The 18,359-nt window shown below is 40.1% G+C and overlaps 1 protein-coding gene across 1 annotated transcript; it reads left to right on the top strand.

Moving 5' to 3' along the window:
• The first annotated feature begins 614 nt into the window (after positions 1-614).
• LOC103474749 (dapper homolog 3) lies at positions 615-18,289 on the top strand. The gene is made up of 4 exons (XM_008425928.3): positions 615-1,277; positions 13,378-13,510; positions 13,884-13,994; positions 14,410-18,289. Exons 1-4 carry the CDS (start codon positions 1,047-1,049, stop codon positions 15,897-15,899), a joined length of 1,965 nt encoding a protein of 654 aa, XP_008424150.1. The 5' UTR covers positions 615-1,046; the 3' UTR covers positions 15,900-18,289.
• Positions 18,290-18,359: the final 70 nt, after the last annotated feature.

The raw sequence follows: 18,359 nt of genomic DNA, 5'->3' as shown, positions 1-18,359 counted from the left end.
CATACACACACGTATATATAAGAAATAAGAATATGGGCCTGAGTTCTCATGGTTCCCATCGTCTGACATGGCAGCTATTTGGAAATTAAATATTTAATCTACCATTCCTTCTGGGTGCTTGTCTTGTCTGGCACTGAGTGTAAATGTGTATGTGATATGACTGTACCTTGAAGATGTGTACCTGACTATGAATGCATTATTTATGTTTTCAGGCAGAAAATGAACTAAATGATCGTCCAGGACTCACTTAGAAATCTAGACATTCTTTCACTGCAGTCTGAATGTGCTCCAATTTCCTTTACGATATGGAGCAACCGGAGAGGGAATAGGTTAGAAAAATAACTTAATTACTATTTCAGTGAAAAACATAACTGAATAATTTAAACAATGTCATGCACGCAACACAAATCTGTCAAAATTGTTTTCTCTTGGTAGTCCAACTTGGCGCATCTCTGGCGTTTTTTTTTATTTTTTCTGCTGCTTCTGTTGTTGTTGTTTTTTACCTTCATGTGAACACAAGAAATGTTTCCAGATCCCAGTGTTTTAATCATGGAAATATAGCCATCCCTCTTGGAAGTCCATTAGTCCTGGGATGGGTGAGGTCGACGCGTCACTGTAAGGAATCAAGGGGGATGGGACACTTTAGAGCTCCGCACCTCAGCCCAGCCTCCAGGATCCAATGACTGCTGAAACTGATTTTACAAAAGTGGGTGGAGGGGGAGAAGCGGGATGACTCCCCCAATTTCCCTGCGTGGCCGCTCTGCCGAAGGCGGGGCTCCAAGGATGCATTTGACAGCTGCGAGTCAAAAAAAAAAAAAATGTGCAGCTCAGAGAAGGTCGGAGGAACCATGCCGCTGCTCCAAGATAACCGCGCAGTCACGAGGAATGGGATGGAATTTGACCCTCTGTAGTTTGCGTTTGCTCTCCTAAATCTGAACCAACCGAAGACGAGAAAAAAGACCAACAAAAAAAAATCTGACCCGGTTTGATTTATTTAAAAAAAATAAAAAATCTGCACCTTATAGCGGATTTTTCTTTGGGTGAAGATGCAGCGTGCGCTCTCGTTTCCAGCAACCGTGGAGCGCAGTCGAACCAAGGATCGCTTGGAGGCGAGTCTGGCCGGGCTGTGTGAGCTGGAGCTCCGCAGACAGAGGCAGGAGTGTCTTGTGCTGGGAGCGCTGGCTCTGGGAGAGCCTCCAGCCCAGGATGGCTCAAGAGGAGAGCTGGAATGCTTCAGCAGCTGGGGCCAGGAAAACTTGACGCTCAGGCGTCAGCTGGTAAGAAGTTTCTACTGAGCGTCTTTTTTTTTTTACTGTTTGAATCCCCTTAGCCCCAAACAACATTAATTTACCCCTCTTTTAGTCATGTCATTTGTAGTGCTTACACACTTTTAAATATCTGAAAGCCCGCAGACAATCTCCATTGTGAGCTGCTTGACCGTTGCATGGACTCTGCCGTTGGGCCAGCGCCTTTTGTACTGAGATGACCTCTAACTGCAAAAAAGTTACCCAACTTGATAAATAGGCTCTCTGTATGAAAGGCTGTAATGCGTTTCTGTGCTTTGGGTTGAGATTTATGCCTGTGGGTAGCGAAATCAGGGGGAGGAGCAGCCGCCGCTTGTGGCACAGACCCTCTATTTAATGGCCCTTTGTTCCCTCGTTGAAGACTTTTGTAGGTCTCACCCCTTAACAAGCTCTCATTTGTGCTTTCTGCACATCATAAAATAAGAAAATTCGCGTCTACGCTCGTAAGCTGCTGAAAATGCACGCTAAATTGTCTTTTAGAGTTTTTTTTTTACTTTTTTGACGCAAAGCTTTTGTAAAGTTGCGCCTGCCTTTCTGTGACAATGCCAGGATAATAAGAATAGAAAACTGGGTTAATCAAGACAAGCAAAAGTTTAAGTACGGGAGAAGAGCGTTTCCCACAGGAGACTTATATACACTGCTGTGTGTGTAAGTAAATGACGTCAGAAAAGGGAGAAGAATCAAGAAAATTACCTTGTCAGTAAACAGTTTGGTGGAAAAGCAACTTTAGACAGATTTCATCAGAGTCCAAAAACATTCGAGTTGCATACAAGCTGCAAAAGGTTTTAGCATAGGTGCTTGAGCAAGAGTTTGACTGAGGAAACTTGTGCCATGACGATTGCTCCCATGCATGACAATGTCTGTAAAAGATGTACAATAGTCACATTTGTGCATGCATGGTGGGGCGAAGTGAAAGAATTAGGCTTGTTTCAAAGTCTGGCCAAGGTTGTTGCTGCTCTGCAGGAAACATCTTAAAAGCTTTAATGTCATCCTAATGGAATGCACTGACCTTATTGTAAAGCTTTTACAACAGCTTGACTCTAAATGATCCCTGAAGATCTTTGATAATGAAATATGTCCATCCCACTCTGCCCTCCTACACAAACCACTTTGCTTGTGTTATGTTGTTGTCAAATGTTCCTGAAATCCATGTTGTGCTCTCACACAGAGTTCAAACTTTTCTCTGCAGCTATGTAGGATATAAGAAAACCAAGAGGATAAGGAGGGTACATATTAGCAAGAGGAAAGAAAAACTGAGCCTGACATGCTCTGCCAGCGGCAAAGTGGGCTTCATTTATTTAACTAGAGTTTTATGCCTCAATCGTAAAGCAATTTTCTTTTAAAAATGAAGAACAAACCATTTGACTTCATGCGCTGGCAAAAAGGAATTCTGAAAGGCATTCAGTTCAAGCCATTGAAGTTGTTCACATTTTATCAACCAGAATTATACCTGAACAATCTGAATCTGATTAGAGTTTACATGAAAATGTTGGTTCTCTTCATTCGTCATGTCCCTCAGTGACCCTCAGAGAATGGCCTAGATTAGTCAGAGTTGCCAACTTCTGACTGAAATTTGATGGGAGAAACAATTGTAGTTAAGTGTTTAGCAAACAGTGGGATGACACTGCATTTTTGAATAGACAATATGAAAATAGGCTTTGGTGTTCAAATGTTAAATTGAATATATTAGCATGTGTTAGAATCTCGAATGGTTTGAGTTTGGTTTTGGGTTTTGTCATTTTTTTTATTCCTTAGTTTTTTCTATTAATTCTGCCTTGTTTCCACTTCAGTTTTTCTTTAGTGATTCTCGTTTATCATGTTTATTTCTTGTTTCTAGTTCTTCTCTGTCACTCTAGTAGAATTGTTTCTTTAGTAGTTATTCTTCAGTGTTAGATTTATTTCCTGTTGCCTATACTCTCCCTTGTTCCCCTCTGTGCCATTTTCTCTCTCTTCCTCTCCTCAGTCTGTCAGTCTCTCCCTCCACTCACACCTGCAACCTGTTAGCTCATCAGCCTAGGTATTTTGTTCAGCGTTCAACCTCCCCAGTACTTAAGCACTTCATTCTTACTCACCACTCGCCGGATCCTCTCGTCTATTCCTGCCACAAACTTGCGTGTTCTCCTCGTGTCTCCCTGCTGGTCTCCTATGGATTTGTTTTGGTTTGTGTTTTTGACTTGGTTCCCAGTGGTTTTTGTAAGTTCTTAATTATTTTTCATTAAATCTCCAAATCCGTTTGCCACCTCTGTCTCTCCATTTGGGTTCAACAACAACCACCACCACCGCATCATGACTGGACGTCATGAAGTTATTGCTTTATGGAAACTAATGCGATCTTTATAATTAGAAGCCAGGCATATCCAGAGTTCCAGGATAATTTATTTATATAGAATATGTTTAAAAAAAAAACAATGTGCTGTAAAAATAAGAAAATGTAAAAGCCAAGAAATAAAACAAATATGAAAAGAGTAGCAACCGCTCAACTCACAATGGGCCTATTGCTACTGGGTAAATATGTACCTTTTAAAAGAGGCTTGAAAACAAGAAAATAAAAAGATGACTGTCTAGTAATTAAAGGTAATGTGTTTAAAAGTTTGGAAGCCACAGCAGAAAATCTCACCCTCTTAAGTTTCTGTCTAGTTTTTCAGACAACTTAAAGCAGCTGGTCTGCTGCTCCTGGGAAGATAATACTAGAGCAAATCAGAGTGGTAGCAAGACCATTTCAGGAATTTACAACCCAACATCAGGATTTTAAAATTAATACTGGAGAAAGGAAAGAATCCGTGAGATGTGCTCAAAGACAACAAAAGCAACAGACAGCTTTATTATTTTGAACTAGCTGAAGAAATGAAAGTGATGCCTGTCTAGTATAAAGTACATTGCAGTAGTTGAGACAAACTGAGATAAAAGTGTGTGCTACTTTCTTCAGGTAATGCTTGAGAAAACTAGTTTAAGTCTTATTTGTCTCAAATGGAGGAAACCTTTCTGAAAATATGAAAATCTGTGTCTATAATTAGTCCCAGGTTTGCTGCATGCTGTTTGATGCATGGCTCTAGGCAACCAAAGTAAGCAACTTGTGTGAGATACAACTCGGTCTGTGTAAAATAATCTTTGTTCCCCTTTCATTGATATTCAGAAATATCATAACATTGCAAGCCTGTAGATCAAGACAATCAAATGAGAGTTGATGGGGCATGTCAGGGGCAGGTAAATCTTATATGCTGAAAGGATTTTATTTTTTGTAAGAATAGATCCCAAATTGAGCAGGTGCAAAGAAAAAAACACAGATCAGGACTTCATAGAAATCTAAGTTCAGTGGTTTAGAATGACTGATCACAAGATGCAGTGCAGAAAAAGAGTTTCCCTTTTGGCAAAAACACTCTTCTTATCTTGAGAGACATTTGACCATGGAAAAAAGGAGGCAAATAAAAGGAAAGCTTTAGTGAGAGTTGGCAACCCTGTGGTTATATGGGTTACTATGAATAAATGTAGTCCTGTGAAAAGAATTTGCCCGCTTTAGATTTTTTTTTTCCGTTCTATATGTTGGGTCGCACTTTAATGTGATGGTTGAACAAATTTTAATATAAGAAGCACAGAAAGTAATTTTAAATTAGCCATTTTTTCATGGGGAAATCACGGGGGGCGGGGGGGAGAAATCAACCACTAATATCTAATTGTGCCATCCAACAACTACAATCAAGTGTTTGTAAAGTCATGCATCCGCATTTGATTAACATCCAGACTTTGAGTAGGCCGTTTTAAAGATTTAATTTTGTGTTTTTAAGATGTGTAAAGGTGGACTTGTTGGTATGCATTATTGTCCTGATGCATCATGCAAGTTTGCTTGACTTTAAGGTCACAAACCAAACAAAGGCAATCCTTCCTCAGTATTTTCTACTGAAGAGCAGAATTAATGATTTCATGAATTACAAAAAAAAATGGCCACATCTGGAAGGAGCAAAGCAGTTCATCACACTGTATCCAGCTGGTTCATCATATTGTGAGTTTCTTTTTCTAAAATGTTGTTTTAGTTTAATGCCAGATGCTGAGGCACACACCTTTCAAATTTGTCTCATCAGCTCACAGAATACCAGGAAAATCTTGAAAATCATGGACATTTAAAAACAATGTTAGTTGTTCCTTTGTGTTCTAATTTATTAACAGATTTTGGTCTCATAACTCTTCCTTGGATGTCATGCTTGTCTCATTATTGTTTGGATGTTTTTAGATGTTGTCCTGGATTCTTTTGTGGCCTCCTGGATGAGAGGTTGATTCACCCTGAAGTAGTTTTGGTTTGCTCTCCACTCCTGGAAAGATTCTGCACTGTTTCATGTTGCCTTTCTTTGTGGAAAATGACTCTCACTGTAGTTTTCTGTAGTCTAAAACTCTTAATAAAATGGCTTTGTAACCTTTTCATAAACCGGTTGAATAACAGACAATACATTCATGAACCGGCCTTTAAGATCTGGCATAAAAATTGGGTGTTTTTAAAATATAATAATAAATATAAATCCAATGTGTAGTTACTTTATTAGCAGCATCCCTATAACACTGCACAAACAGCAAACATGAGTCACATCCTCTCTGCTCCTTAATGCTTGCTAGTCACTGTGATAACATTTAAATAAGTCTTTAAAGTGAGATATACCACAAAAACAAATCAAGCATAGGAAAAATACCACTCACCATAACGCTGAATCGGTGAGAGCCCTGCGCCTGCTTCTTTGTAGCGAGACGGTCCCATCTAGGGCAGTTTTGAAGACTTCATTGCCTCATTAGAAAGCCTGTTGCCACATGGTATGCAGAGTGGGCTTAGTTTACCAAAATTGCAGGTCGCAATACATTCATATTTTGAGTAGGACTATTAGCATTGTATGCTAAATGTAGCTTCTTTCTCTTTTTGGGGGGGACATCACAGACTCCGATTCTGTCTCTTCAAGGTACCTTTTCCCCTTTACAAAGACACTTTCTAGAGACCTTTTTTTTTTTGCTAGCTTGTGGATATATTTTTAGCAGTGAGGTATTTCGTGACCGAGATAAGAGTCTTAACATGCATCAAGCCTGAGTCATGTAACGTACAGAATCGTGTTATTTTTCACAATAGACATCATTCAGACTTGGGTGATTACATTAGCCCTGTTTTATTCTACTTAATTCTACTTGAGTGATTTCGTGATTGCACAGGTCAGGGGGCATTTGTATCTGTATATTGCTCATAAAATATGCTTGGCTCTTGAAAATATGTGGATATTCACAACCAATTTATGAATTAGCAAGGGGGCAATGGCTTTTTCACATAAAACCAGTTTGGAATGGATAGCTATTTAATCTTGATAAATTAAATAACCATTTAAAAATTCCTGTTTGTATTTGTTCAGATAGTCTGTCTGAAACTTAAATGTACTGGATGATCAGAACAATGTGAGGGGGAAATATTTTACATACATGTATCAACTTCTAAAAAATTAAGAGATTTAATAATAAAATTTCTTTGTTGGTGAAGGAATTAAAGCCTGTATCAAGCTTTAACTAAGGTTGCTACAGGATAAATTGGTAGCACAGTGAACTTTTTAACCCTGTGGTGAAACATCTTAGCTGTGGTTGTCAGTTAAAAGGTTCACATTATGTCTTTTAAAACGCATTTTAAAAGTTCAGTCACACTGTATGTCTTAATCAAACCCAATTTTGTCCTTTTTAACATGGAGAGCAGAAAAAGACTATCAAGGAAACATTGAAGGTTTCCTTCCTGGTTCTATACTGACAATTGGATCCCAACAGAGATTCCTTTTATTGTCCTATTATATTATCTATTTTGTTTACATTGTTTGTACTTCCAGTTAGATATTAGGGCACTTTCTGGCAAATATTAGCTATTGTGTAAACTTTAAGTCGTTACACAACAGAGAATCTTAATAGTGCAAATGCATTTTTAAAATGACTCTTTAGCAGTTAATCTAACATGAATGTACTGAAAACGCAGATTCGAAGGTACCCAATTTAAATAGATGCAAATTATCAATTCCGTTTTATAGGGTTAGGCTCTATGTTTTTTTGGGGGGGGGGTTTCTCAATCAATGCGCCGTCATAAAAATAAGACATTATAAAAAGAGTATCTAATCTCCACACCTCCTTCCTCCCTGGCTGTGTCTGCGCCCCCTGCTCCGCTGGTGGTCTAACAAAAGACGCATATGGAGCAGAATACTAATCATGCCGATCTCAGTCAGATGACGAGGCGCGCATAAGCGGGCCTTGTATCCGGTGCCATGACGCAGTCTCTGAGGTCTGACTCCACGTCCGAATCAGAACTTTGTCTTTCCAAACAAGATTAGTACAAATTGAATTTTGAGAAATGGCTACGTGACGGGCATGTGTTTCCAATGCGCACCAGGGTTTCTGCGCCCCACATCTGAGCACAGACTAAAAACTAAATAAATAAACAGGTCAACTTGTGTCTTGATTGATTTTTATCAATTGTTCTGGTCACCCATGTGTGTTAATAATTAAGTTGGAATTTCCTCTGAGGAATTTCTGCACAACTTTAATTTAGCTGAAGTCTCTCAGATTGAGACTTCGTAAATATCAGGTCACCATCTGCGCCCGAGACCCCCGCCCACCTCCAGTCTCATCTTCTATACAGGTCCAAGCCAGTAAAGCAAGGCAGAGAAACATTTGACCCTGGAGACCGCTCGGGTGTTAGTGTTTGTTGGTGCGTGTGTATTTCCGATGTGACAGTGGGTCCCCAGACAGAGTGAGGGGGCCTTATTTTTCCTGGATACAGTGTGTGGGGTGATGAAGGTGCTGGCAGCTGCGGGACACCAGACAGCAGCTGAGAAAGCATGGAGCTCTGACCTGCCTCTGAGCAACCCTGCTGAGAGAGTTTGGAGAGGGTGGAAGGGATTATATGAATTTTGCATGAATGTGTGACACACATGCGTCAATTAGGAGATGAGATCTTGATGTTTGAAGCCAAAGTCAAATCATTCAAATTAACTCTGTGGATTGAAGGGTTTAATAAAATCCACATTTTGATTGTGAATGCAGACATGTACGGTAGCCCACTGTAACATGTAATCAAACAAGACTGTAAGTAAGTCGTCTCCACTCATTAAGTTGAACACACTTTTTACTAGTTTTTAAACGAAGGGTATGCAGGAAGATGGCTTTACAGATTTTTGTTACATTGAATTGTGTTTAAGGTGAATTGTTGATTTAGTCTGGACATCCAAAATGAAACTTGTAACCAACAGCTGTGGAGCTGTATAGCAAGGAGATAAATTTATAGAAATATCTCTATTTGTCATCAGATTGTTCCAGATTGGAAGAAAGTTGCTGTTGATTTATGGAGCTGAAACCTCAAACAAATGACTGGGAAGAAGAGAATGATGGAAATCCGCTTTAGAGATTCTGTATTGTTATTATTGGCTTGTATGATGAATTGCTTGCCGTACTCTGCAGGAGTGTGTGTTGAGCCATCAGGTTGTGTGTGTTCTGGTGTTAAGACTGCAGCACATCAGTCATCAGTGACAAACAATTTGCGTTTTGCTCTCTGATTTCTGTTGCTTTCGTTCTAGCATTCAGTTTCTTGGGTTACTTTGGTTGCCTGCTTAGACTCAGACAATTATGCTCCTGCAGAAAATAGTCAAATTATGTATCCAACAACTTTCAAGTGGACTCTTAAGTAGGTTGAAAATCTCTTAACACATAAACTGAGCTCGCTTCGTGTCTGTTTAGGGATTCTTTTAAACTCAACCTGCTTCCTACCAACCGCTGTAGAACAGAGTCAAGAGTGTACTCACGGACTCTGCTCTATAAACACCGCATCTGTTCAGAATAGCCCCTCTGTCAAACTGGAATGAAAGAATCTTAAAGAAACATTTACACTGTTGAGATAAGGGATTTAAAATATGACCATGAGCTTATGAAAATAAGAGATCATAAGCTGAGTCAACTAGTGAAACTGGGGGTAGGGTCGGTGTGTGTGCGTGCGCATACGTGTGCCTGTGTGAGGATCCAGCCTCCCACAGACTTCTCTGTGTGGATCCAGTCACAACATAGCTTTAATTACATAGGGTCGGGCCTGCTGGCTGCATGCCTTGTCTCCCCTCTTCTCTGCATTCTGAAAGTGTTCTTATTTCAGACCATGTTGTAGTTGTTCTACAGCACAAATGAGCAGCCATGTACATTTAGTCCTTAGGATGGAAGGACAAAGGAGGAAGAGGAACATAGAACTTTTAAGACCTTCCACTACCTTAGGAGACGAGAAACGCTATGCATTTACTACTATATGTATATTAAATTTAAAACCTGCTAACCGAAACACCCGTGCTTAAAAAAGCAGCAGTCTTACAGTATCACCCTGGAACTGTGCTCCCAAAAATTCAACAAATTAGTTTCCAAATCTCCTTAAACCTTTCTGAATACCCTCTAGTTCTAAAGGGCAGTTTTAATTTTTAAACTATTGAGTTAAGAATTAAACCACATGATTTTGATCAGAAGTAATATGTAGCGTTACACATCAGTAATTAAGGGATATAAGGGGTTCACTGCACAAAACAGCAGCCTATAGATGCTTTGTCATTTTAAAATTTCTAAGTATGTCCTGTGTCAATGACATGTTTTAGATCTGGACAAACATGGCTATCACTACATATTTTTGGAGAAATTTCCAAACATTCCAATGCTGTTAACTTATTACACATATTTTTAAAAGACAAATGCCCCATTATGTTTTTTGTTTTGTTTTTGACCTGCATAAATTCTTGCATCTGGCTGATTTCATTCTGCCTTCATGCTGATGAACATAAAGCATCCAACTCTTTGGTCTTTTTCAGTCTTTATTTCTTCTTATATGATTCTGTTGTCAAGTGAAACTTATTTGTGAACTTGTTCCATTTGAAACACAAGTATCCCAGATGTTTTGTTTGCCCGCTTTGTAGCAGCTCTGATTCCAAGAGAGTCTGGCTTCACTGCGTCCGCTGTCTCCCACATCCCCCACCTCTGTGGGACACAGGATGCAGTAAAACAGCAGTGCTACAGTGCACGCATTGTCAGCATGCCAGTGTGAGATCTGTCAGGTCTGTCAGTGAGTCTGAGAAAACAAACCCTGTTTTAATATGAACCACACAGTCTCCTCTTCCACTAAGATTAGTTTGTTTGTGCAGGATTATTATTTTGGAGCCAGCATTATCCAGGGTATTTAAGTGTGTCAACATGAGTCCCTGTGTATGTGCGAGTACCTAAAGAGGTGGTGAGAGATTGATTGCATGAAACAGAATCATTGATTAGTAGATTTCCAATAGCGTCCCTTCCTCCAGGCCATTTCCTTGCCCAAACGTCCTAACAGCAGCCGAAGTGAAGCTCTCCACTCACAACATATTGATGCATCAATGCTGGGGCTTTGTGTACAGTAAGACAATAAGCAGCCTTGTCGACACAAAGAAAGACAGTGTTTGGGGTCAGGAGGTCATGTTGGAAGCATCGCTTGGGTTATTTGCCGTACAACAGCAGTTATTTGCATTATGAGGCACATATGGAAACAAAAGCAGGACAAATAGACTTTAGAGTGCTTGGCTGAAGAGCACACATGTAAACATTTTTACAACTTTTCCCTTTCAGCTATTTATGGGTTTTTGTAGCTCGTGGCACTTTATTCATTTTCGTGTCTCAAGTTGAGAAATAGCAATGACAAGGCAGTAAAGAATGGCTAATATTAAAGTTGTCTGTTAGCGGTGACGCTGCATAACACACGTAGTCTGTCCTGATGACAGCAGTGATGGCAGAGACTGTAGCTCAAAAGTGAGTTCACAAGGTGAAGTGACAAGGACGACGTCAAAAGAAGTATTGTCTGAAAGCACTATCTTGGGAACCTAATGGACCTTACACAGGGTTTTAAAAACATATAAAACCAGATAAAACGTCTTCATCCATATATGGTGGTGACTTTCTATTTTAAGAAATATTGCTGATGAGTACCAAAATCTTCTAAAACATAGACATGAGAAACTGCAAGACCTTATTAAGTAATAATGCCTTTTTGCAGGTGTTTGGGCATCAATCGACTTAACAAAGAAAATAGTTTTTATCCAGAAATTGAGACTTAACATTTTTGCTGTCAGAAACATCAGTGTCTGTATAAATTGTATGCAAAATATGTCAAATCCAACAAGTGACTGCTCTAAAATAGTGTACCATCTCCAAGTGAAAGAGAAAAGAACTCGGTTCAGCTTGTTTAATGAGCTTTTTGGTGATATCTCATCAACTGTATTGATCACTTTCCTCACAGCAGTGTTTAATTTGTTCCTGGGAAACAAAGACAGTGACCAAAGAAGTGCAGGAGAGCACAGACAGCAGCAGACGCTTCATTACAGAAGGTCCACAGTGTAAATAGTGTCACCTTGTCACAAAGACATGCTCAACCTGCTGGAATAGAAGAAGAGTGTCAGCGGCATTGGCCCCAACAAGCCGAAAGACCCGTAAGACCTAGGTTTGTTTTTACAGTCATATAGTATGGATGTTACCACTTTGTGGAGGAAAAAAGAATGAGGTTAAAAATCCTTGGATTTTTTAATACCTGGTGGGTTTTAAGGTTTTCCAAGCAGTTGTTGTAGAATTACAGGTCAATGCATTATCCTCAGAAGTCACAGATACACAAGGTTGCGAGCAAGTGTCCACAGATGTTAGAGTGTGTGTCGGATGATGTCACCATCTGACAGAGCCAGCCTGGCAACAACATAAAGGCTGACAGGAGCTGCGTGTCTAGATTCCCTGTCAGTGCAGTTCTTTCCCTCCCTTCTTTTATTTTCTTTTTCCTTCCTTCCTTCTTTCTTTTTTTTTCATCCTTTCCTTTGTTCTCCTTTCTTTGTTTTAGTTTTTTTTTTCTTTCTTTCTGTTTGTCTGCCATTTAAAATTTCAATAAAAACACACACTGGAAATAAAAAACAACATAAAAGACCTCAAGAGAAAATTAAGTAATTTGTGTAAAAAAAATAACTTGTCTGCTACATATATAGCGCATACATGTTCTCATACTATGCAATAACACTGTTGTATCTTCATAATACATAGTCAAGATCTTGTTGAAGGTATGAATGAGCAATTATTGTAACCTTTGTCATTTGTTATTATCAAATAAGAACAGTATTTGTGTTTTTGTAGGGGTGTGCTGGCAGTGACTTGCAGTCCCAGCCATAAAAGACAGCAAATGATTTTCAAAAACTGCTTATCAGTTATTGTTAGCTGAAAGAAGTATCACAAAATATTCTGACAAACATTTAAGTCCATATCACCCAACCTAAATTTTAACAAGAACATAATGAGTGTTTTTAAATGAGTTTCACATCATAAATTTGTCTCGTCATTCATCACATTTGCCTATTTAAACAGAATGAGTCATTATCTGCTTGTGTGTGTGTGCGCATACGCCCCCAGCGAAGTTAAAGTACATCCCCCTACCCATCAGACATCGTTGAATTATTCATGTTCCAACTGACTGCCCTCCATTTGAGCCCCCTTGGATGTTGGAGCCCATAGTGTCAGATATCGCTGCTCCATATGGATTCACTTCAATAATGCACAGCAGCGTTTTGCAGTGACCATATTTGTACTTTGGGTACACAAAAATATACATGTGATTTGTTCTTTTATTTGTTTTGACATTTAGTCTTGATTCATTTTTGCCATTTTCTTTCTTTGTCATAAGATTAAAGCAAGCTAAACCCCAAATCATTTAAGGAAGACCTTTTGTTTATCAGCCCACGCAACTTGGAAAAAGGATGACTTCTTTTGTGTTTCATCTCGTTGTTTCATATCTATCAAATAAATGGACACACAACTTGGCTTTGCAAAAACACTCAGAACAGATAAGTGTCAAACTAAATAAGATCTGCAGCTGGGAAAGCATGCAGCGAAAACATACAGCTGTGCCTCTTCCGGGAACTTAAAGTATTTTCATTCCAAGTATTGGTTTGATAGCTGAACTGCCTTGTGTTGCTTCTTAATCCTTGTAGCAAGATCACATGTCAGCAGTGCAGAACAATGGAGAGAGCAGTTAAACAATCTGCATGTGTTTGTGTTGCAGAGCGCTCTCCACAGCGCTCCATGGGGCCTCATGCAGGCGCTGGAACAGCAGGTAGAAGATCTGAAGATTGACATCGATGACGGCTGCTGTGAGGGAGCTCAACGAGACGCCGGTGACAGTCGGCCGAGTTCTGGTAACTCCCGCTGTTTAAAAGCTTCCCTGACCCCACAAATCTGTCAGCCGTGTAATTAAGAATTTTCCAAATTCAACAGCTCCTTGTGATTGAATAATTTTTAGTACTGCAGCTAAGCATGGTGTTGAATAAAATAATTATGAGACAAAACAATTATCTTGAAACTATTCAGACTGTAGTGATAATGAGGTTTCATTTTCTTCTGCTAGTCTTGTTTATTCACAATCTGGGAGCTGGTAAATGAGTTTTGTGGATTATTTCCAAAATGCGATTTGAAGTTGTTAGTACCCAGCAGGATATTTTCGAGAGGTTAACAGGAAGGTATGATAAATGAGACATATGCTTTGTGTTGGTGTGATTGGTGTGATTCTAGGTTTTTATGATTCAAGTGAGGGACAATCGCCAAAAGGAAAACTCTCCTCAGCAGAGCCCACTGAGCCTGTCTCCTCCTGGACTTACGCCAATGACAGACCAAAGTCTTTAGGTAAGAAAACATGGGAAGTGGTTTATCCTCAGAATAAGCTCTTCTTAAAACTACCAACCAAGGTTATTTGGAACAATGTTCTGTTAGATACAAGCTGTAGATTATACTATTTATGTCTAGTCTAGTTTGCTGTTGCAGAGGTTGAAGCCAACAGCTAGTCCAAAGGGCAAAGTAGAAATTAGACTTCTACAGTCTTAAAAAAACTTCAATCTTAAGAACTTCACAGCAGTTTATGCAAACTTTATTTTATAAACATTTAAGGATTATTAGCCTGTAGGCCAACTTCTTTAACCTGTAAGGAGGTTAAGCTTAAGCAGCCTTCTTATTGTTTCAAACGGTTACCATAGCTTGTGCTTATAGTCATACAAAATTTTAGCTTAGTATGACAGCATGCATTGCTTCTCTTGATGCTTAGGAGACAACTTCATGCTGAATGGGGAATTTGATGTACCAGTTATTCGGCCCAGCCTTCCTCGTTCCTTCTCTGCACCTCACCCACCACTAGAGGGCATTGTAGAGGAGGGCTCAGTTGGGGACTCTTGGCAGTGGGACTCCAGCATTGCCAGCCACACCTGGCAGCAGCAGCAGCCTGCAGAGGATCAGATCACAGAGGAGGACTACCAGCAGGCTTTCAGAGTGGAAGGTTACATGCTGAGTCTCATCCAACGTTACGCTCTTCTACCGCGGCCATGTCAGCCTCGCACCACGCTGACCCCTGACCCCACATACAGCGGGGCCTCCGGACACAGCTCCCAACACAGGAGAACTCCCTCTTTAACCACAGAGCAACGTCTTCCTGACCCCCATTGTCAGCCCCATGTTGACCTATCGGCAAAACTTAAGAGTCAGGAATGGGGTTGTGACCTGCCTGAGGGGGAAGCCCGAAGGGCAGAGGCCCCATCTTTTGAGGAAGGTTGTTATTTGCCTCTTTCCTACCCCCAGCCCAGACCAAACCCCCTGACAGGGAGACTGCCATCACCTCTGCCCTCCTTGGAGCCAAACTGTGGCGTTGACCTTTGCTGTGAACCTCCATCCCCCCAACATTATCTACATCCACAGCCCTCTGTTTACCAAGTACACAATTTAGTAAGTGCTCAGTATATCCCAGGACAAGCCTGTCATGCTCCTGTACGGTCCCCCAGACATTACAAACCTGAACAGGCAAAGGCCAATAGAGCAGCAGCCTCTCCTGATCAGTCCAATTCAAAGTCCAAAGCTCCTAAAAAAAATCACAACGATCGACAGAAATCCAAAAAGGCAAACAACAAAACCAACCGATCCCACTCTGAAAACAGCCTACCGGGACAGAGAGTGGTTCCTGACAGGAGGTACAGCACCACAGAGAGGCGTCCAGGACGAACCAATCCTGCCCAGAACCAAAGCCAAGTCACTGCACCCCAGGTGGCCAGCAAGGGCCATAGTGGAAACCGCCGCTGGTGCTCCAACCTGGAGCTCAGCCAGGATGAGGGAGAGATCCAGAATGCAGCTCAGCCGCATAAACGATCTTCTCGAAAAGCTCGTCACGGTCACTCTTGCTCCCAGTCCCACCATCAGCACGCCCAGCGTTGGCACCAGGACTCTCAGGCCCGTGCCCCCTTGTGCCACAGCGAGGAGGGCTACGCCGGGGCTGCCCCCGCAGAGTCTGAATCCAGTATGAGCGAGGTGTACTCCCCGCCATCCAGCTCGCTGTCCAGCGATTCGGATGAGAGTGGGGGGCTCGTGTGGCCCCAACAGCTCCCGCCTCGCCTTGCTTCTACCTCTTCATCATCGTCTGCGTCTCCGCAAGCTACTGCCAGTGCTGCGACTCAGCCCAAGGCCTTCGTCAAGATCAAAGCCTCCCACGCTCTCAAAAAGAAGATACTCAGATTCCGAACAGGGTCACTAAAAGTCATGACCACTGTTTGAGTCTAATCTCACGCAACCTGTATCATGAACGTATGAAACAGCTCTGAACATCTTCATGGCTGCTGCTTTTGGCCACAAATCCTACACTAAATAATAAAATCCATTCATTAAAATAAACCTACCTCTTCCGTATCCCTGATGAAATGCATTTACATTCAGAAAAATTATGAAACTATAGCATGACCTCCACTTTCTGTCTGGTTGAAATAATTTTCAATTCGACAACCATCAGATACTAAAATGATGGGCACCCTCCTATTCTCATTGGTTCATGTTACACTGTGCTAACAGAAACAACCATAAAATTAAGCAATTGAACTTGCTTTTTTTGTTTGTTTTGTTTGTTTGTTTGTTTGTTTGTTTGTTTGTTTGTTTATTGCCTTTTAAATTAATCAGAGCTGGACTGTGGGGTTCTAGAATTTGCTATTACCTGCATAAAATACATGAAAAATATTTAAAGCTACGACACAAAATTAATTTAATGAATATCACAGAGTATTCTGGCTATGTAAAGTGTACCTCAAAAACAATAAACATTATTTTAGTTAATTACAATTTTTGCAGAAGAAGTAGATGAAATCTCTTGAACAATGTCATGCACCATTTTGTGTATTGCCAACTGGATTGCAATTTGTTTGCTGGTCGTGACAATGAGTTGCATTTCCTACAGGACATTTTCCACTTTATTTGTCCTGTTGTCGGTCTCACAACCCCAAATCATTATTGACTGGAGTTTCGCGTATTTTCTTCCGGCTGTGATCTTTGTCCGGGTAAGGTTAGAGATTATTTATTTTAACTCCAATGAACTTCAATGAGTGCTACCAAATAAAATTCATTCTCCTCTTGAACACAACATATTTACTTCACTACTTCACCTACTTTAATCTAATTATCCACTCTCCATGTTTGCTTCTTTGTAGCCAACTTCTTTCATGTTCCAATAAAAATCACTGTATCTATATGTAAAAAGTCTCAGTGAGTCTTTGTTATTGGACACCTAATTACTTTTTTGTGTCTTCAGACATACTTGACATGTTTCAACGTTCTACTTCCGTCTTTGTCAGCGGACTCCCAGCTACTGTTTCAAACATCAAACGAGCAACAGCTGGGAGACCTCTGACGAAGAGGGAAGTAGAACGCTGAAACATGTCAAGAGACAAAAAGTAATTGGGTGTCTAGTAACAAAAGAAAACTTAAGTCCCCTCTTCTTTCTTTCTTCTGGTTACATGATAATGGTTCTTGTTTCACTTTTCATTGTTAAAAGACATGTATGTCTTTTCAGTGTCTTTCAGTCAGTACATTTTAAACTCTTTGGATCATTTGAAGGTCAACTCGGAGCCAACTCGAAGTCTTACCTGGGAATGAATACTTCTCTATTTTCCAGGGTTGAACCGATTTATCGACCAGACAATTTATCGGTGCCGATTTCCTTAATTTTGGGAGATCGGGGATTGGCTGATTTTTACATGTGAAGCCAATCTTATCCACTGATGTTATCAACTTCGTCAAAGGTCTAAAAATCAACCACTGTGCTTTTCTTTTCTCCTGTGAGAAAGGTTTGACTGACAAAACGGCTGACCAGGTCATGTCTACACATTTACAGTTAACAATAGTCACCCCATTATTGTCAATTCAGCAACTTTCTTGATATATTAAGCATTTCAGACAAAAAACTGGTATCGGCCAAAATCGGAATCGGTAAGTTAGGCTTTTAAAAGATTAGTAAACGACGGTTGGCCAGAAAACTGCTATTGGTGCACCCCTACTATTTTCCCCATGAATAAACTTGTTTTAGGAGAATCATCATAAATCATATGTCGTGTCCAAACAGGCATTTCAATTCCAAATTAAAGCATTTGTTGAAAGGAGAAAAAGTTAGCAATTAAACAGTTAAAATCAGCACAAATATTCAGTCATTGTTTCAAAGTTGTGTCAGGGGGAACTTGCTGATAGTGAAACCCTGAATAGAAACTGAATGCACGGAGATTTATTTTAACTGCCACTGTCTTCAACTCTGCATACTTGTGGTTTAATGTTGACATCTGCCAATATGTAGAGACTACCACCGCTTTATTTTACGGATGAGCAAAAATTAAGATTACTGAGTGACAATGTCCAGTAGATACCATGTTACCATACCAGTATGCATATATGCATGTGCTTAAAGTATATCTAAGTGCACAAGCTCAATAAAAACACAGACATAGGAAACCACACACTTGTACATGTTTGCTTTTGTATATATCATCACGTGGCCTTGTTTGCAATGAATGTAGTATGTAAATTGTAATTTTGTCTCTATTTGGTAACTTTTTTTGTACACATTTTGTTGGTTTTGTTTACTTTTTTATGATTCAATAAATAATAATAAAAAAACATGACCTTCCCAATGCGAGTGGTGCTTCATTTTTTCAACATCTTAAGACTAGTAATCAAATCTGTTGTCTTTTTTTCTGTTGG

The sequence above is a fragment of the Poecilia reticulata genome, chromosome 13, assembly GCF_904066995.2.
Source record: "Poecilia reticulata chromosome 13, P_reticulata-male-v2, whole genome shotgun sequence".
Lineage (NCBI taxonomy): Eukaryota > Metazoa > Chordata > Actinopteri > Cyprinodontiformes > Poeciliidae > Poecilia > Poecilia reticulata.
This window is presented reverse-complemented; position numbering and strand designations above follow the sequence as displayed.